Source organism: Ambystoma mexicanum, chromosome 4p (genome assembly GCF_040938575.1).
Source record: "Ambystoma mexicanum isolate Mex_15411 chromosome 4p, UKY_AmexF1_1, whole genome shotgun sequence".
NCBI classification, from domain to species: domain Eukaryota; kingdom Metazoa; phylum Chordata; class Amphibia; order Caudata; family Ambystomatidae; genus Ambystoma; species Ambystoma mexicanum.
Genome location: NC_090927.1, coordinates 254,538,329 through 254,560,318, shown reverse-complemented (window position 1 = coordinate 254,560,318; position 21,990 = coordinate 254,538,329). Strand labels below are relative to the sequence as shown.

At 44.6% G+C, this 21,990-nt stretch overlaps 1 protein-coding gene across 1 annotated transcript in view; it reads right to left on the bottom strand.

Moving 5' to 3' along the window:
* The window catches only part of LOC138453178 (cytochrome P450 2K4-like), a 557,377-nt gene that overhangs the window by 399,125 nt on the left and 136,262 nt on the right, over nucleotides 1-21,990 (bottom strand). Inside the window, exon 2 of the mRNA XM_069605777.1 lies at nucleotides 11,135-11,297. Within this exon, the coding sequence (XP_069461878.1) occupies nucleotides 11,135-11,297 (163 nt within the window). The remainder of the gene's footprint in view (nucleotides 1-11,134; nucleotides 11,298-21,990) is intronic.

Sequence of the window (21,990 nt, the reverse complement as noted above, 5' to 3'; positions counted from 1 at the left end):
CCCTGCAGTGTGTGGAGTAGGAAGACTCATATCTATGGATGCCCCATCCATGCCAATCTGGGAAGCTGGGCACCTCGGGCCACATGTGTTTCTTGTAGACACAATATGATTACTCTGTGATTCCTGCTATAGTTTGCTATCAGCCGGGATTTCTTCTGGTTGGTAAGAACCCTCACATTCCAGGACATTATCAAGAGGGTCCCGCACGCTTTATCTCTTATTGTGGGTGTAGCCATATCACTAGTGGTGTCTCGGTGAGCGTTGTTGGTGTTCGGAGTGGGTGCTCATGTAATACTAAATCAAGTTTGACAATGTGCGCTTGACCTTCGTATGTCATTCGAGTCATTAATCCCCTTCTATTAATCCTAATATCTAATGGCATTGGGCGAAACTGCCAATGTCATGCTTCCCCCCCATGTACTCACTTACGCCAGAAACAGTAACCTACCGTCCCGACCCCTCCCCTTGTTCCCAACTTCCCTAAATAACATAACGTAACAGTCTCACAGTGGCTAAGGGTGGCGAACTCGCTCCATGTGGCTGAGGCCGCTTAGTGTCACTCCAGGGCCCAGTTCAGGGACTCCAGAGCCAGTATCCTACCTTAGGCGGGGTCATGGAGCAGGTTTCACCTCCATGTAGTGGATGTTTAAGAGTGCCGAGGAGAGTGTCTCGGGGAATCCCTAGGATCGGGGAGGTTCGTCGCAAAGCACTCCGCAGGTTCTGGAGAGGTAAAAAAGATGGTAGACCCATTGTGTTGTGCTCGAAGTTTGGCCGGGTACAGCAATGCATATTGAATGCCTTTTTTGTGCAGGATGCTCTTGGTGGTTTGAAACGTTGTACGCTGGTCCTGTACTGTGGGGCTGAAGTCCCTGAACAGTCGAATAGTGGAGGCACCCCACCGTAGTTCATCTTTCTCTCTGGCGGCAGGAAGGATGATGTCCCGGTCCCTATAGCTTAAGATCTTGGCTATGATCAGGCGCTTAAGGGCCCCTGGGGGTGGTTTAGCGGCTAGCGATAGGTGTGCCCATTCCACCATAAACATTGAGGTGAGCGGGGGGTTGCCCAGAATTTCCACCAGTAATGTCTCTGTAAACTTCTACATGTTGTCGATCAAGGTTGATTCTGGAACACCTTGGATCCAAATGTTTTTCCACCTGGAGCGTCCTTCCAGGTCCTCATTTTTAGCCACTACTTTTTTGACTATCTTTTGCAGGTCCGCCATTTCTCGCTGCAGAGTGGCCACCTTGTCCTCGCCGTCTCCTATCTGCTGTTCGGCTTCTGTCATGTGCCCGCATAAGTTGTCTATTTGTATAACTGAGATGCCCACTTTGCATGTCAGGGCATCTATCTTTGGCCCCAAGTTATCAGTGCTGCTCTTTAGGGCTAACAACATTTGGTTCAGAGATGCAAAGTCTATCTGGGATGGTATTTGGCTGTGGTGTGGTGGTATTGGTAGAGGTTGATCAGCTCGTGCAAATTGGTCCATCTTGGCCTGTTTCTTGTGATTGGCAATGATAACGCTATCTTCAAGTTAGACAGTTCATGGTATAGAGCCGTTCTTTCCCCAGGGCACTCAGTATATAAGTGGTGTATAGCAGTGCCGCTAGCTATACAGAGTAGTCGCTTCCAGCCATACTCTATGGATCGGAGTCTTAGGTCGTGTGTTCTCTTGTCATCGTGCAGCTGTCTGGTATGCTACTTCCCCAGGCTGTGTTTCCTTTGGGGCTTCTGTGCCCTGTCGCATGCTCGTGTAGGTACCAGGTGGTGATGGCCAGTTGAAATAGGATTAATCTGCCGGTGTCAATGACTTGGGCAGACAGCGTCTGTCCCACTTGTCCCTCGTTGGGACTCGAGAATGCAGACGTTGTCTATTCCCTGAGTGCAACTGTAGTTTATCTGATGGTGGGGTGGGAGAGGCTGCTCCTTCGTCTCAGGCATGGTGGTCCGCTCTACCCAGCCAATGGGTGCCAAGCGGTCACAGGCATCACCCGGTATTCGTGGTTTCATTGGTTCCCCCTCGCCTGCTGCTCAGGCCCATCTGGGGGGACCATGCCAAAGTTTTAAGAGGGGTCCCGTGGAGTCTCCGCCGCCGGGCACCCCCCACCAGATCTGTGTCCCACTGACTTTCAGTTATGTAGGGCCTGTAGGAGTTGCCTGGGGGGCTCGGAAGATGGTGATGAGATTGTGGCAGTGATTTGGATTTGGAAGTTTAGTTAGCCAGGGTGGGTCTCCGTCTGCGTTTGTAGACCAACGGGGTCCCTCATGATCTTTCAGGTGCCAGCCTTAGGGGCATTATCCAGCTCTCATTGTCCATTAGTATACCTCACCAGACAACTCGTGGGCCAGGGAAGATTTGCAGCGAATGCCCGCAGGGTTGCGTGTGAGGCTTCCTCGCCCTTCTGTATGGCCCTGTTATGGTGGCCTGCCAGGCTGCGCCGGCTCCGTTGCGCATAGGAGGCGTGTCCTTCCCTAGAGGGGAGCGGGCAGAGAGCGGAATCACCTCCGGTACCACCAGGTCGAGTGCTGAGATAATTGTGGGCGCCCTCAGCCCACCCACAATAGAGTCTCCCCAATGGATGAGACACCCTGTGCGGGACCCGCAGGTGGTTGCAGCTGTGGACACGCACCTGGCGGGGCGCCGCCTGTGTATCGGTCCCAGACCGTTGGTCACATTGTGGAGGATATTGCCCATATCATGCACAGGGCCATTCCCCTGCGGGAGCAAGCGCGCAGTGGCGTCTTAACCGGTCGTCGCCAGCACCGGTGTAAGTAGCAGACTCGCCTGCGCGTCTGGAGGCATGGGAGTCAAGTGACTCTGTCCGGTGGGTCCCAACCTGCGGGGCGGGAGGCTGGCTGCAGTCACGCTCAGGGATCTGGCGTAGCGTGGGTATACCCAGGGGTCGCTTCCCCGCTATGGCATTCTGTTACCGACTACATTTTATGTAGATATGTGGTCCTCAGCAGGGGGGGTGCAGGTGAGTCACCCCGTCAGTGGGATATTCTGTTCCGGCAAGATGTGCAGTTTACTTTTTGCAAGCTGCAGCTGGGCCCTCCGCAAATGGATGGGTTGTGTAGGCTGGTACCCCTTCGATCAAGGTGCCGGAGTAGCTCCACCAGTGCAAAGCACCCCGATGTCATCTCTGGGGCATTAGGGCGACAGCAGCATCTCGCTGTGCAGTCCGAGGAGTCACCCCGCAGTGTTCTCTCCAGCCGAGAATCTAGGCACCCACCGGAGAGGGCGAGGGTCTCCGTGGGACAGCGCCGAGGCTCTCTGCACGCTCAATGGAGCAGCAAGTCCGCCCCTCCCCCTCTCGTACTGGGAGGCGATTGATGAGGTGATGGTGCAGCTCCCTGTTTCGCTCGTAGGATGTCTTGTCAGAGGAGATGAATGTCTACAATGATGCCCCTATATACCATGCTTATATTCCCCGGCTCTGGAGTATGAACAGGGCTGCAGAGGCAAGGATATTTTTCAAGGATCTCAATGCTGTCGCTGCAGCATCTCAGGCAGCGGCCATTTTGTAAGTCACACAACAGCACCCCCTGACATCTAAATCCTGCTCTGTTAGGCACAGTAGCAAATGGGAGTCTGCTTTCTGTGGCTTGTTGGTTGGGGCAGGGGCTGGTATGGCTGCATGGTCTGTTGCTGGTGTGGTGAGCGGTAACGGCCGGGTATTTGGGGAGGCAACTGCAATTATGCCTGATGAATTTCATACATGATTAAGGACGTTCTCTGAACTGGCCCTTGTGGGCTACCAGGGTGGGGTGACCCATAGGGTTGTTGATTGTAATTATAATTCCATGCCTGTTTGCTGTGGAATTCTCTTGAAAAGTGTCCACACCTCCCACATGACCAGCACTGCCCTGGCCCGCCACCTCTTGGTCCTTGTCCACCGAACCCCCCTCCTCTTTGACCTCAGGACTCACCACGTCCTCATTGTGGGCCTCCTTACCACCGTCCTTGTCCATTGTTGGCCCATTCCGCTGCCATCCTCGCTTGTGTTGCGACCGAGGCACACCCTTCCTCTCCCATCTGTTCTGGGGCGGCACTGTCGACACTAAAGCTACTGTCACTAGTTTATTTTGAACTACTTTCGCTTCGTCTACCTGCCTCCTCCGGATAGTTTCTTTCTTGCGCTCTTTGATCCTCCTACAATGGTGCACTATGATACTTTGAATCTCGAGCCATCCCTTTGCCTCCACCTCAGCTATCTATTTGAGCGCCTTCTGCACTTCCTTAGGTAGTCCTCTTTTCACAATAAAATAAAACAAGGACGTTGATCGATCCCAGGTGCTGCCCGTTTCTGCTCTTCACATGTCCTTAACCCTGAGAATGTACTGTGCAGCGTCTTCCTCATCCCTCATTGTGCATTGCATTATTGATTGAAAATCTTGGTTGTCCGGGAACGTCCGCCGCAGTGCATTCCATACTCGCGGTGTAATCTTATTGAATGATGTCCCATCATGGGCATTGTTGCTCAGTGTTACTCCTGGGTATCCCAATTTAATCCACACTGTCTCTGCCTGATCTCGCACTGCAGCTACTAGCAAACTCTTAATGTCCCCTATAGCTAGGGGCATCCCTGCAGTGTTTTTCTCAAATGTATAAATCAATTTCCCCGCTCCCGCAGTAAGTTGTGGGAGAGCCTTAAGGAGATGGTTTTTGTCCATTTGCGCCCACGGGACATAATGGGGTTGCCCTGCGCCCTTATGTATTAAGGGAATTTGTAGTTTCACCTTTCCTTTCCTGCCTTAATCTTCCATCCCATAGGCTTTCCACTCTTGGTGTAGTCACGGACGCTTGCTCAGCCTCTCCCTCTGTCTCTTCTTCTGTGTCATCAAAATCACTCCAATATTCCTCGTTCTCTTGTCGGGACCGCACATTCTCATACCCCAGGCTGTCTGTTTCTCCCTCCGGCTCTACATGAACAGCTCTTATGGGTGCACTGTCAATCCTGAACAGGAAATCACCCGACTTCCATTCATCCCCGGACGGCTGTGGGGGCGTTCCTGTGGGCAACATTGGAACATATGCCAACCATGTTTTTTTACAAGCTGCCCTCAACCTTGCCAATTCTGTACATGTGGTGTCCAAGGCTACCTCGAGGTTTCTCGCGCTTGCCCCTGTATGGGTGTTGACTCAACTAAGGTAATCTACCTTATTTTTTGTTTTTGGGGGATCTGTTTCTCGAAAACGGGAGAGCAATAATGAGCTAAATATAACAAAAATGAGAAAACAGATTACCCCACTCTCCGCCTATAAATATAGGGTTGGGTGATATTCTCTATTGCACAGTAAAGGACATCATTTGCTCCTTCAAAAACAGACTACATATCATTTATCACATAACATATCCGAACAACACAATTAACATTGCTGATAAATCACTCTCCACTATTTACTTTATCAAAAAAACAATTTTTATTCAATGTCACAAAATATAAATATATCTACATAAAAACAAACAATAATTATTCGCTATTTTCAAGACACAATTAAAACACAGATTTATCTGTGATGGGGTTCTTTGTCGTCAATAGAACAAGCTATATTAGATTGTAGCTGTTAGATGTTAGACTTCAGTTGTTCTCTAGTCTTATACAATAGTCGACATGTTTCGGCCCTTGGGTAAGATGGGCAATATCTCTAGTGCTTGTTGAACCCTTGGTTTTATGGCCTTCTTCAGGACGGATACATTTCTTCAGTATAGTGTTAATACATTTTTATACCCCATATACAAGTATGCGCATATATTAAATATAGGCGTGAGTGCACACCGGCTCAGTTGTAGCCTGTGCTGTTTATAATTCCAAAAAATTGTTGGTCACCGAATAACCAGGCAATTTCTTGTCTTAGTTGGATGTATCATTCCACCCACAGTTACATTTTTTTTAGCGTGGTTTTAACGTGTGTAGATACTCCACATCCAATCTTGTCCCCCGGCAGGCAAAGAATGCGCCATGGCTAGTGAGTGCAGGAAGCTCCTTGCTTTTCCATTATTCACTCAACATACTGCTGCGGCCTCCAAAGGTAGCCGTGGAAGTAGACAGCGAAAGTGTAGAGACAGCTGACTTACTCTTGTTCGCCAGACGTGTTGCCGTGGCCCAGAAGTGACCATCAGGGGAGGAGCACTCATAAATGATATGTATTCTGTTTATGAAGGGGCAAATGATGTCCTTTACTATGCAATAGAGAATATCATCCAACCCTATATTTATAGGAGGAGAGTGGGGTAATCTGTTTTCTCATTTTTGTTATATTTAGCCCTGTATGGGTGGACACCTCAGGCGGTGCAACATACGGTGGGCTGGGACTGTGCTTGGACCGGCCACCACTGTACCCCAGAAGTGCGATACATCCAATATCACTTAAAACATATGTACTATAATCATGCCTGTGCTATCACTCAATACTGTCAAAATGTGCATAACACAAACATGCATTCACTTCCCCCCCCTAGAAAATCTTCATTCACTCCCTACATGTTCCCCTGATGCGCTCACACACACATCACACACACCCCTGCTGGGCCTTTTCCGTATACACAAAAAAGTACACCAACAAAATAAACTAAAAGAACAAGCTAAAACAACAACCACTACTCTTCCCAAGCTCTCTAATTATATGGAGCTCTTATATTTCTTCTTGGATTTCTCTCTCGCACTGGTCGGGACAGTGTCAAAACCTTCTCCCCTCACTCGGGGAGGCTCCTGTATTTGTTTTTTCCTTATCCTTAATATATCTCAAAAAATAAAATAAACAAAAATGGCCATAAAAACTTCCCATTTCACACTGCTCCACATCCCAAATTGAACATTGTTATCCCTTGCAGGCTATACTCACATGTTCACATTCTTCCGAAAGCCTCGGATCACATGGAATCCACAACAAGCCTGGGCCTCTCCCTGGGACTGTACCCCACTTCAATGAGCAGGCAGGAATTCTGTAAAGACGGCACCCGCAAGGGCCACTCAGCATACGCGTTTTGGGACTGGTCACCGTAGGACCATCTGAAGAGGCCACCTGGATAGCTCTGCAAGTATGGGAGCTATGGAATCACGTTGTAAGGGTCACCAAATTAAGGCAAGTCCCTTTTTACGAACACTCCAGCATAAAGACAACCCACTAGGGAAATAGGCCAGGAGATGGTGTTGCAAGAATAACAGCGTTTTAATTGTACAGAATACAAATATCAGCAAAGGTCTCTGCTGTTTGTGAGCGCTCTAACTATTACAGTTACAAACAGGGGCTTAAAAACTACACACGCCTCATGATATACAGTACATATGGGTGCCACTGATTGGAGGCACCCTACACATGAGCCTTCTCCATAGGGCAGTAATTGGTTAGTTCTTTCCCGTCGGTTTAGATTCACATGGGTCAGCTGGGCTCGTCCTCGCGGTGAAGGTCGGGGCACACATCAATACATTGTTTCTGCCTAAACTAAACATGCTAAGCCTGGTTATTAATTCATTGTGGCAAGCACCTGGGCAGCACAGGAAATGGTGCCAGGGGTAAGGGGGATAAAATACAGACACGCTGACCTACACATTCAGGGCTTCATTGATACTGCAATTCCTGCAATCAAGGTCTCCATCCGGGGATTTCATCTTTAATTTATCCCTCCCTGTACCTCGTGGCACAAGGGATATATTTTCATGCTTGAAAGAAATATAGCCGTGCATGCTTAGATTTACTGGGGACAATTTATTTGTGTTAGGAAAGGGGGTCGCTTGCTTTTCATGGAATGCAAAGGTGTTGGGGTCGGGTCAGTGGTGTGGGGCTGGCTCCGGTGTGGCTGGGTCGGGGTTAGAGGGCTAATGGCAGTTTACTGGAGATGCATGGATGCAGCGGGGAGCTTAGTATTGTCTCACGCACTTGCAGGGCGCATTCCTTTGGATGATACTAAATTTTCGCAACACTGGAGGCACGAGGGGGAAGTGGACTTCCATGGGAAGAGGCTCTGTGGAGTCAGTCGGTCTTGCAGAAATTAGGCCTAGTGAGCAGAGAACATGAATAGCGCGAGCCTGCAGCGTATCTCTTTTGGGCCTAATACAATATGGAGTCAGGGCTATGGGTTTTTCAGTGCAGCGCATCTACTTCTTGTTAGGGAGAATTCTCATAAAAGGCTAATTTCCCTTACCTACTGAGTCCCTCAGCAGCTTTGCTGGATTTCTAGGGTTTATTTTTTTCACCTGGTAAGAGTGTGAGCCTTTTTCCCACTCTTACATGTGTTTTGCTGTGTGTATTTCTAGTTTCTGTATGATCTTGGGCACTGGAGCCTCACATACTCCAGGGCACCATATTTTTCATGTGTGTTACACAGCACTTCAATGCAGTGTCACATGGTTGTCTTTTAGACTTCCCACTGACTCCATTTTTCAGGGGCTGACTACTGTCCCCCAGAAAAGATAAAGTTACCATTAAACTTTATAATAGTCACTTTAACCACAGACCCAGTACACCCCATCATACATGGAGTATTGGAAAGGGTTAATGCTTATCCCTTTTTGTCTGTGTCTCTTGGAGCATTATTTTTCACTCCCTTTACACTAAAACTTGGCTGGTGGCAGTGGTATCTACCCTATTTTTTATACCGTGGTTATCTTAAATAACCATGGTATTGTTTTAGGCTATTATATCAGCCTCAAACATAATCCTGCTTGACAATACATGTCTTATTACGGTTCTGGATGGCTTTATTCGTCATTTCTTTTTGTAAATGTCTTTCTCATGTTTTACTCTGTGCGCCAAACCAGGTTTGGTCCCTTTGTTTACCGTCTTTTCGTGGGCTTCTGCACAGAAGCCCTCCTTAAGGATCTTGAAAGTCTGGGTAGGCAGGATGTGAGGGAGGGGTCTTAGGACCCCTGCCATGGGTTGCCTTGGTAACCCAAGTTGCACTCCTTTTTGATTGGCTGGGTGACTGTCCTTGCCAGGACAGCAACCCTGCTGTGTGATTGACAGCCAGGCTGTATGAATGGGGGAAAATTGCATAAAAAGCTATGGGACTGGAAGAGCAGAGTCGCCACTGGAACGAAAGAACCAACGAGGAACTGACAGAAGAGGACCCCTGCAATGAATGAACCGCCCAGTGAAGCCCTGCTGCAGGTCCGAATCTTCAGAATCCGATGACAGAGAAGATCCTCCAGGAAACTTCTTCCCTTGTGCTGGTGGGACCAACTAGTTTGCCCAAACTGCAAGCCAGGACCCCTCCTTTGGTCGAATTTGCTGTACATAGCTACAGTGGGCCGGATAACCAGGAAGGTCGGACCCTGCTTGGGTTTTAAGGAGCGCACCTTTTATTCGTTGCTGTGCTCTGCTGCTGGTTTCTTCCCTGGGTAGTGCATGACCCTCCAGTCTTCCTACTTCTGATCAGTCCGACAGTCGCTTCAGGAACCGTGAGCCTGCAGGAACTACCAGGAACGTCTGCCTCAGCTACAGCTCCCTCTCCGTTTTAAAGTACTGTGCAACTCCGGTTGTTCGTTTTGTCCAGTGGCTGTGATAGTGTTTAAAATCTTTCTCCAATCCGAGGGCTTCTCCTTCTCTTCTCTTTGAACTAACTTTTCTACCAACCAACCTCATCTGGAATCCGTGGCACGAACTTTACCGCAAACTACCCTGAACTGTATTATCTTGAGCAAAAGACTTTTGACCTATTGACTTTAGCCCTATGCCTTTTATATCTGATTTTATCATTGTAGTCTCTCTTGTTCAATTTCCCTGAGTACTTACCTGTTGGTGTGATTCAATTTCTCTTAACTTTGTCTTTCCCTCTCTTTTAAATTGATGGAGTGCCATTTTGCTCCCACTTCATTTATGTGAGCTTAACTTGTCTGGAATTTAAGGGAAGTGGTGTGTTGTATTAAGAGTGTGATTTTTAAACTGCTTATAATAGTGTAATGTTATACAACTGAAGAGTGAAATAAATGTATATTCCTTTACTTGAAAACCTTAAGTCAGTGTTTGCCTGAATCATAGTAATTGCTGTCCTTTGTCTAACTATTTGATACTGCTCACTTACTCTTAAGCTATGTCTGGCTGCTCAGCCACTGCTACCACTTTAACTGTGTAGTACAGGCTTGTACCAAAGGTGAAATTGTTGTGTCACTTGTAGTCTTAATTATGTGTGGTGTTCCCAAAGGGTACTGCATATAATTCTGCCTAACACTTCTAAGCACTACATTACCTCTACATGTTGTTTTATAGTGCGGATTACTCTCCCTTGTACGTTACATCACCTCATATGGTGTTCGCCTTACCTGGAAGGGCCTAGGGGAGTGGGATAGGCTAATTTCCATCGCAACAATATATTGCACCTTAATTAGTATGTCTGACAAAAGTTACTGTTGTGTTTCATGTGCTCATCTTCCATTTGTTTAGCGTTAGACTAGCCTGGATGCACCAGTTTACCAGAATCACTGGGTTTTTAGTGGAATGGAATCCGACACTGTATCATAAAGTGAATGGAAAAGGAAGGCATGGGAACCTAAAAACCAGATTAAAAAAAGCATGCATAGATACACAAGGTAAAAAGGTGCATTGAGAGGAGAGGGAAACATATGTAGGCAGAGCGGGTGTATTAAAAGGCATGCACGGGATACAAGGGCATAACATGTCCATTGTATGCATGGGAGTCATGGAAGGCATATAGGGTTTATTATAATACAGAGAAGGCATAGATGCATGGCATAGTGAGATTAAAGGTGTGCAAGGCATAAAAGGCAAAGAAGGTGAAAACAAAGAGATGGGATTAATAAAAAAAGCAGGGATGCATTGGAAGGTGTGGAAGTCATACAGAGACCTAAAGCTGCATAAAGAAGACTTGGAGGCATGAGAGGTCTGAAGGTATACAAGGTGCATGAAAGCCATGTTGGCGTAGAAAATGGAAAAGCAGCCTTGAAGGCAAACACAGGGATGCCGGCATCCGGAGACCTAGAAGACGTAAAAAGGAATTAAGGTATGTTTAACGGCACATACAGAGGCATAAACGTCACTGGCAAAAGTGAGCTAAATAAAACTTGTAATATCGAACATTTCATGTAAGATTACATCTGTTATGACACTCACTAGTAGAGATTAAAAGGCAACAGGGTTCTGCATTACACGTCACATCGACTCGAATATCACATTTACCTTTGCCTCCATCTGTTTGCTGAAATATTGGGATTCTGGCTCGTTCCCCAAACTCCTCTGCATGGTTCACGAGGGCATCCTTCACTGCCTCATATCCTGCTAGCACCACAGCTTTCCTGCTGCCCATCTGAACGCTGAACACTGGCCCATATGTCTTGGATAGCTGAAACACAAAACACACACTGCTTGAAACATTGTAAAACTGCCAGCATGTTAACTGTTTATATTTGGGTACTTTCAGAGATGCCTCAGGTGGCTCTCGCGTGCAATCCACTTCACTTACATTAACCTACGCTATGCTGGCAGGCTATTGAGCAATCTAAATGGCGACCTGGCTGGCCCAAAGATCCTTTTATGGATTGCAAATGGTGAACTGGCTTGTGAATTTGTTTAAGAACTTGACAAATCTGTTTCTTCACCACACAGCAAATTGAGGGGTTTTCTGTGTGGCTTCAGAGTTGCAAATAACTATACTGTTCTTGTCATTGACATTTGTAATATTAGACGACAAAGAAGGAACCCTAGGACGGATAGGAGACATGGGGCCTCATTACGGGTCTGGCGGTAGCCGTGCTGGAAAAATCAGCAGGCTGCCGCCAAACCTGTAATACCATTCCGCCTCCGTGATTGCCGGAATCACTGGGGCATTACAACCCCGGTGACCCAGTAATTACAGAAGCGTAATTCTGTAAATCCCCATTCCCATGGAGTCCACTCCATGGGGATGGGGACCATGGAAATACTGGTTCCGTCTATGACAGAGACAGTGTTTCCATGTCTGTTTGCAGGCGGGTGGTGTTAATCCCGCCAGGTCAGACCTGGCAGGAGTGACACCTCCCGCCTGCAGGACTCTGAATCAGCCGGTCCAGAAACAACAGTGGCGGCAGTTTTACTGCCACCGTTCTTTCCAGACTGGCAGGGTCGTAATGAGGCCCATGATGTCTGGGGGAGTGACCTTTTAGTGGTTTCTGTGTCTGCAATTAATGAAAGGACGTTAAAGAGACTTAATGCACCTCTCCACTCTCTCCAGGTGGTGGCGCCAGATGGAAACCAAACGTTCTGGCTGAGCAAACATAAGCTGATGTATAAGGATATGCTAGCAGTCCTCTATGCTACCACAGAAGCTTAAAGGGTAAATAGTTGGTTGTGGAGTTGCTAAAACAATGGCCGCTAAATTATGAAAAATGGATAGGGCTAGGTTCGAACACAACCTTGTCCCATGCCTTTTAAACAGCACTGTTAGGCAGAATCACATGCAGTACCCTTAGGGACCACTACATATGATTAGGACTACAAGCCTGTACTACATAGTAAAGTGGTAGCGATGGATGAGCAGCCAGACTTATCTCAAGAGCAAATGAGCAGTACTAGGGATTACAAAAAGGACTACAATTACTATGACTCAAGCAAACACTGACTCAAGGTTTCTGGTTAAAAAATATAAAAAAATTTTAAACCATCTATTCACAAAACACTTCACTTCTATTAAATATAACCACACTTTAAATATACTACACACAACCAATTCCTCTTGTTCAGGTTAATTCAAGGTAAGTACAATCGGAATTGACAGACCGGTGTTGTGAAACAAAGACGTTACCGTGGGTTAATACGCGATCACTTTTTGACAATAATGACAGCTCGGTCTTACGAAAGAAAAGCATACCCGCAGGAAGAAATGTAACCATAGTCAAACACTCTTAGCACAAAGAATTAAAACAGGGGAATAGTGGATAAAAATCATAGGCAATACTTTTGTCAAAGCAATAGAATCAGAGGACATGTTCTATGAGACAGATAAAAGTCAATAGGCCTGCTCCATTGTCAAATGGAGCAGGGCTCTGTTGTCGAGGATCACACAGTGAGAACAGTTCAAGATTAATGTTGCCAGGAGTTCTTGGATATTGTCAAAGGAAAGCAAAAGTTATAAGACGGAAGGAAGAAAGGTAAGCCTTAGGAAAGGAAAAGGGTTCACCCCAATTCCTCGAGGTTGGACGGACAGAACAACCAAATGGACACAGTACCTTATTCAAATGAAGAAAGCTTGTGCTACGGCAGTTGTTCCTGGTAGTTCATGCAGACTCACGGTTCCTGAAGCTTCAGTCGTGGGGACAAGAAGGAGGACGTCTGGAGCGATCTGCACTACCCAGGGATGAGGCCAGCAGCAGCAAAGCAACAATGATTAAAAGGGGTGCTCCTTAAAAACAGGAGAGTCATCCCCAGAAATGGAGTTCACTAGGGAAGTCTAAAAGACATCCCTGTGTCACTGCATTAAAGGTGCTGTGGGACACATAAGTGACAAGATGATGCATATGGAGTTGGTGACACTCCATAGCCCATGAGCACAAAAAGTATAACACATACAAAAAATACACTGTAAGAGTGGGAAAAAGATTCACACTCTTACCAGGTGGAAAAAATAAACCCCAGAAATCCAGCAAAGCTGCCGAGGGACTCACTAGGTAAGGGAAATTAGCCATAAATGAGAATTCTCCCTAACAGGCACTTGTCTATTTTATTTTTATTGTATTGCTTTTTTCGACCCAAGGAACAAAAACATTACTACTGTAGGCAATATCGACCTGAGGCTTATGTAGGCTTGCAGCTGGAACTTGACCCGCTGATGGGTGGCCAAGGGGATGCTGTACTGTGATATGTTTAGTCTCGGCAGAGATCAAACCTCTGTGAGCTCGAGCCCCTTACATCCAAAGCTGCTTTTATGTTGCCTCTCCACAAACTGTTACACTTTTTAATGATTACAGAATTAAAACACCATGCTGCATATTTCTTTTTTTATGATGATTTGTGCTGCCTCTTTCATACTTGTTAATAGCACCATCGGAAAAGGAAAATGTGCAATGATTGCCCAAGTCATACTAGTCTTACAGAAGCTTGCGTGGTGTGTGGCGCTAACCCTTTCCCAGCCAAATTGCCCTCACTGTGTAGTTTTTACTATAGCTGCAGAGACACCCAAGCAGAGATACCAGTGGTGATGCGACTCCCGTATGCTCAGTTGGGCGGTTGATACAAAGGATTAAAATGGAAATCACTGATGACTTTTAGTGAATAAATGCCATTCACACTAGGGAGAAAAGCGCTTGGCCAATCAGGTGGTTGGAAATGCAGACGAGAACACACAGTTTACCACCCGCGCTTTCCAGCCACCTGAGGCCCTTTTGTGGGTGCCGCCATCTTGATTGTGAGGAGGCAACAAGGAGCATCTCCTTGTTGTGTCCTGATGCCCCACCCTCCTTCCCAACCCTCCAAGAAATTCAGCACCTTTCCCCATCCCACTTACCTGTTGGACTGGAGCTTTCTGAACTGGTTCCAGGGCTCCTCCCGCCTGCTTCTGTCACCATAGAAATAGAAAAGGCCATATGCCTCTTTTCTATTTGCTGTGGCAGCAACCATCTCGTTTTTCTACAGGAGATTGGGCTCACACAATATGCACAAGCCCATCTCCTGTAGTAAAAAACATAATTAAATCTATTCGCACTCGGGATGAACCCCGGGGTGTGAATAGCAATCATCCCTGCTTAATGGGGTGTACAAGTCCAGTAATGGCCCTGTACCTTTGACCTAGGCTCGGTTGGCCGGCCATTACCGTATGCGGTGATAGCTATATTAATGAAATATTAATAGCTGCTTAATTGCAAGTTCATTGTTGTCTGGACATGAGAGTTTAAATGGACAAGGGCCTTTGCAAACGCAAGGGATGGTGATGATGTTTAGACTAGACCCATTCGTTGTATTGGCTGTATCAAACACAGGAACCGTGTCATAGTGGGTGGATTGATGAATCTCCCATTACATGCAGTAAGGGCCAGAGGGAGAATTAGAGACATGCTTAGGAATTAGTTTACAATTAAATGCCATGGTGAACCCATTGTGATACTGCGTGTGATGAAGAAGCTCAATGTTTTCAAAAACGGTAACCTTGGAATCATACAGCTGAACATTGTTTGAACCAGCAAACACAAGGTCACTAATGAAACATATGATGTCATCTTCACCATGGTTTCTGCTCCATGAAGTGCTGTACTTATGGAGCTTGAGAGGTTAAAATGAGACTCTTAGATCTATGGTCTGCGATTCGAATAGGCGATGTACGTGTAGTCATGCTGATGAAAGTAAGGTTGCATGGACAGGAAATCATAGATGATGTTTCTGGATTTACAAGTAGTGAAGTTCTTTGGATGAAAATGTGAATGCAAAAGTTAGAGTGAAATTTGCCAATTTTGCTTTAACCAGTGGAAATGTTGCCTCGACGTAGTTTTGATCCGGCAGCTACCGTGATCATAGGTTGGCTTCTCACAGGGATGACAGCAGTATGTTTAGATCTACTCCAGCTGAAAGAGGTCTTCCCAGTCTACAGTGTGGAAAGGTGATTTCAGGCTCATATTAGTGCCCCAAATAAGGCATTGATCGCTCACCCTTTTCTTGATTACAACGCAAGAGTAAAAGAATGTGGGCTTTGTCTATATTTTCTTAAAGTGATGTTTAGGGCTATGAAGAAACATTTCTCTTTTGTAATCACTGACATTGTGACTTCTGGTGGTCATCTAGTATTCAACTGCTTCCAGGCCCTCTGATTCAATGACAATTTGGTGGTCACTTCATCCGAGTCCTACAGATAAAGCTGGCTGTTGTCACTGCAAGTGTAGAAGTGCAGTTATTGGCCTCTGAACAGGTTTATCAGAGGTTTCTCATACATTTGGACGAAAGTAACAGGTGATCCATAAGGAATTCACAGTTGACCTCTTTCAGTGGCAAAATGTTGCCTTTTACTCATGCTCTGCTCCCTCACGGACATCCATGGACCACTCTGGACTTTGCTAGATATTCTCCCGCCCTTAAAGAAGCAGGCTGTAGTCTGGGCTGCAGATAAGTAAATGACTCTCATTTTAAAATCCTATAATTGTTTGGAAGCTGAGAGAAAGATGATTTTCCTAGAGTAGAAAAGTAATTCCCATTCCCATAGGGATATTCTTCAGTCGAGTAAATCTATATTTTGACTCCAAAACTCATATCTTTTTGTAATCCTTAATTCTGTGCACCTAGTAATCCATGAAAATGTGTAATTAAAATATGTATTTTAACCTTATTGGTCCTTTTTAAATCAGGTATTAATAATAGTAGAAAGCTTTTGAAGGAGGACGAGAGGGAGTTGAACAATTCGTGTGTTTGAGGACTGAGCTCAGCTTAACAGTCGGTGTCAGATGATGATTTGAACAATTTAAAACAAGTTCTCATGCTGGTTGATGGCCTCTGTATATTATTTTACAAATATAATCTCGCTTTGCCAGGCTTTGCATTTGGCACTGCATTATTATTCTTCCAGCAACACTGCTCCGCTGTAACACTGATTCGACCATATGGGTGGAGCTGTGTGGGTAGAAACAGAAGGTGGGCACCTATGTGCCCATTGTATTTCTTTTGGTGGGAGCATTTTCCTAGTATATGGTAGTGAAAGTGGCTAGTGCACTGCTTATCTGTTGGGCTGGTTGTAGTCAACAATGTCAAATTCCCCTAATTCAGTGCCGATATACCTGCTAATCATGAGCATTATCAATTGGTAGGGATGCTCCTACAAATTCCATTATGGAAGCATTTAAAGAGTTATGTACGGAGGGGATTGAAGAAGGTTTTGTCACACAAAAGGAGGCCATGTTTCTCACTCTACGTGATGTGAAGATGAAAATTGTATAAGCATTGCCTAAAATTCATAAAAACTCGGCTCGGTTCTTGAGCCACGTGGCAAATAGTTGACAGGTTTTTGCAACCATTGGTGTTGGAATCTCAGTCTTATTTGAAGGACAGCATGGACGCTATTTGACTATTAGAAGGTGTATTCTTTAACACAGACCAAGATCTGCTAGTGACCTGCTATATAACATCTTTATATACCAATAGGAAGATGCCATGGCAGTTTTGACAACCAGAATAAACAACCGTCCGCTTGCACATGGGGTTCTGACAAGTTTCCTCATCAGGCTTCTCACAATAGTTTTATGTCAAAACTATTTTCTTTTATCCAGGATCTCTATATTTAGTGAAAGGGGACCACTATCCGGTTATGGAGGAGGTATATTGATGACATATTTTTGATTTGTACAGGCTCTGTGCAAAGTTTGTCTGAGTTCATTGCGTGGTTGAACACTCACAATGCAAATCTGCAGTTCACGCATGCATGTAGTGGGGTGGAGATCCCCTTTCTAGATATCCTAATCAAAAATCTTGAGGGGACATTATACACCTGTCTCTACCAAAAGCCGACCGACAGGAATACAGAATTATTGTACAGAATTCAGCATCCCTGAGCGCTTCAGGATAATCTACCTTATGGTCAATTTCTGAGGCAGAGGCGAAATTGTACCTATAAGGATGATTACGAGATTGAGGCGTAGGGGTTGATTGACAACTTAAGTCATCAGGGCTATCGCCGCAAGTTGTTGAAGCTATCAGCCAAGTGCGCATATCATCAAGATCACAAGACCCTGTTGTCATCAAGGATTATTAAGGAACCATATGTCAGACTGGTCTGTGTCACCACTTTTTCAAGACACACTACACAGGTAAAACAAGAGATTAAAATGCACTGGAACTTGATCTGTAGTACAGGTTGCACCTTATTGCAACCTTTATTCACCTTGAAAAGAGGCAAAAGCATTAAAGATTATGTGGTCCAATTCTAGATTGATGAAATCATAGCAACCAGCACAGACTATATCGAGCATGTGGATTTTAGCTTTGGACCCGGTAATGGGCCATTTCGCATGCAGACAGTGTAGTGCTTGCCAATTTAGAGGTACAGAAGAGTATAATAATACCCGTTGCATATTACCCACTCATACTAACTGCAATGCCATTAATGCAGTATATATGATTCTTTGTCCTTGTCCATTTGCATACATCAGAATGACATCTGTAGAGAATTAGGAATGGGACCTTGACTGAGTCACTTGTACAGCACTACATTGAAAACCATTATATGGATTCTGAGATCTGTTGAATGGTTTTAGCCTCTGTCAAACCAGATCTTGCTAAACATAGCACGACTAATCAGCTCTTTAAGTTGGAACAAAAGTGGATTTTTTGACTAAAGACTCACATTTCAGGCCTAAATGATGACATCCATTGGGCCTCCTGGCTCTCTGCTTTAAGGTGACCTTATTATAGTTAACGCATGGCAGCAATATATAGGCTGGTGTGCACTTTGTGTCTACATTTGTGCATGCCCACACAGTTACACCGTTCAATTGGTTACACCATTTTGTGTTTTTAAGGTGCTTTACCATATGGGTGTTGAATGGGCATAATATAATGAAACCTTCAATGTAACCATAGTATAGGGATGGCCTAGCAGTCCAATGCAGGCTGGTGTGCAATAACGTTGTTGGTGTACAGTTTAGCTATTTGCAATATTGTATGTGCTCTAAGGCTCTATAATATATTTGTGTTGAATAGTCTATGTGTGGCATGCTTCAACTTTTAGTACCAATGTGTTTTTCAATATTCTCTATAATCAAAGTACTCAATTGTGGCTGCTCATTCTTCTGCCGTGTGCAATTGGCTGGGGCATTCCAGTGGGCACCATAGTTACCGTCTCTGTTAAGAGATTGTGGCTGTGCATGGGGCAAATAGACATGTCCTTCACTCACTTTTGTGAATGAGCTTTTCTTGTTGATGCATGGGGTGTGTTTGGGACCGCAGTGCCGTAAATGTAGTATTTTGCTGGAAAGTCCATGGGCATGGACTTCCTTTAACATTGAGCGTTCGTACACACTTTGGAGCACTTTCAAATAGTCCTGAGTTAAATCATGGCGAGATAATAGGGATGAATCCTGACACCTCTCTGCCTACAGAATGAAAGCTATTGCCAAAAAGTAACTCATAATACTTGATCCATGCTAATGAAATGCAACCAGTAACTTTGCCTTGTCAAATATGTGCCAAGGGTCAAAATATTTAGGGATTATTAATGTTGACTCATAGGTGTTGCTGTATTGCCGAGCTCTGCAAACTTTGGCTCTCCATTTCTTTTTTTAACTACAACTGCCATCAGCCATATGCACCATAGACAATAGTGAGGGATCATGGTAGTTGTAGTCCAAAACATGTGGAGAGCCGCAGGTTGCAGACCCCTTTGTAGTGACACATCCATTAGACATAAGTAATGGAATACTACACTGTATAATAGGGTGGTTCTCTTTAATGGCATTTGTGGAGAAATACCGTGTTTTGAGCCTTTGCTATGCCAATCACTTGTCCCATGGGATTGGTTTTGTATAACTGGACACTTCTAAGCAGGCTCTGGTATTGCCATCCATGCCTAATTCCATCGATGCATGATGGTAGTATCCGTGGATGAAGTGGAATGTTATTCATTTCTGTTTGGCTTTCCTACTTTGTCACTTCTGGAAAATGCATTCCTGCCTTGGACTATATGATTTATGTCCTTTTACCCTAATATGCAATCATTACTCATGCTGCCGTCGAGCGTGCCTATTTAATTTCTGTTGTCAAACAATGGATTTTTTGGCAGTAATAATAATAATAATTTTAATGTGACATAGTTTAAATAATAAACTTTACACATATTAATCTATACAATAAAACCATACATTGAATAAAATTCCAATACAATACAATATATATACATTAAAAAAATTCAAATTCAAACAATGCAGAGTTATAATTCGTTCACTGTCTCTATAATTCATCATCAACCATATAAACCAGAGGTACTAATCATTTTTGCCTCATAGTCATGGGCATAATCACCTACATTATGATATACTTATCAATATCACAGTTTCCATATAGGAGCACAACCTGGCCAACTCCCAACAAGCATTATATAGATATACCCAACTTAACTTCTACCCTTAGCCAGATAGAATAAAGTGCTTTTAACAATCTTATGCTGTTGGTGTTGATACAATGATTCCAGAAAAGCATGTCCCCTATGGTTTCCATATTATGTACATGCTTTCCCAGATGAGTAATTATATCATCTATCATTGCCAAACATTCCGTGAGTACATGCTTAGCTGTCTCAAGATGTTCCAAATTCTTACAGAGACGGCAGTAGCGTTGATCTTTGGGTAGCTTATCTATCACCCCTGTAGTCATCTTTATGGGAAGATATTCAATTCTTAGTAGCAGTATAAATCTCCTGAGCCTAAGGGATGGGCATAGCGACAGATATGTCTGCGGCTTCTTAAATGTGTAAAATCTATTTTGCACAAAGCTATATCTTTTTAGCTTGCGTAGATGGTCAAAATGTTCAAGCCAGTCCCACAGCTCTAACCGTCTCCCCATAAGAGATTGCATCGCTTCAGTATATAACCCTTCACAATGTCTCCAACAGATGTCTTTGAGTAATTGTTCCATTTGATCTTTAAATTCTCTAATGGGACCCTCATTGTTACTTTTCAAAGAGAATGACATTAGTAGGGCATTACCCTTGCCGTTCACCATTTTTAAATAAAATACCATCCTCTTTTTCAATACCTGCGCTTTTAACGATATAAGCCCCAACTCCAATCTTAGTAGCGACATGGGTATACAAGCCGGAAGTCCCAGGATCCTTCGCCAAAATTTTCCCTCCACAATTTGTAGCCAATCCAGATCCATTTTAATCAGGGATTCAAGGCCATAAACTATCATGGGGGAAAAAACCTGGATATAAAGATGACGGGTTCCCCATAGAGTGAAGCCTCCCTGTTTAATTGTAAAGCTTTTGAAAAGGGCAGTAATTTGTGCTGCTCTTGTTTTTCGGTGGCGTTTACATGTAGAATAGTCGCCTTTGGGTTCTAGCTCTATCCCAAGATATTTATATACCGGGGCATATGAGATTACAACACTATCAATGCGAAGTAGTACACGTGAAGATCTTTTACTTGTGTATCTCATCACTTGTGTCTTCTCCGCATTAATAGTGAGCCCATTATGTGCAGAATATTCCCAGAGGGCTATTGCCGAACGTCGTAATCCACTGATAGTATGATCAAATATAACTATATCATCCGCATATGCGAGAATCAAACAAGGGGTTTTACCTATGCTGGGAGGGCAATTTTTTGCAGTAGCTATTTTCAAAGGGATGTCGTGAACATATAGATTGTAAACAAGTGGAGCAGTCACGCATCCCTGTTTAACCCCTCTATTCTGTAGTACTTCCTCCGACACATGACCGTCCTGGTCTAATTTTAATTTCACCTTAGTGTTCTGATGTAGTAGCCTAAGGTAATACAAAAGATCAACTGGACAACCTAATTTTCGTAGCTTCGTCCAGAGTTTTTCTCGTGGGATAGAGTCGAATGCGGCTTTGAAATCTACAAAGAGAGCGTAGAGGGGAGGTTGCCCACCTTGTAGGGCCCTACTGCGCATATAGTCCACAACCAAAAGGTTGTGGGTAGTGGAATACCCCGTTCTAAAGCCGCATTGGAATTTACACAATATATTGGCCTGATCAACCCATTTCTGGAGTTTTCCCAATAAAAGTGAGGCAAATATTTTGCTTGTACTGTCTAACATAGAAAGTAATATATAGTTGTTGGGATCCAGTCTGTTTCCTTTTTTAAATATAGTAATTAGAATGGCCGATTGCCAAGAGCTTGGAATTTTTCCTGTGCTCAGACTTTATGTGAACAGAATGTTCATTAATACAGACCAAAACTCTGGGTTGCTCTTTATTACAATATTGGCCAGTCCATTTGGGCCAGGTGCTCTGGAGGATTTCAATGCTTTAATCGTAGTCAAGATGGATTCATAAGAGATGTCTATAGAAGGGTCAGTTGGAATTTTACCTATCTCAGTCATCTCATCATATTTAGATTCTACATTACGCT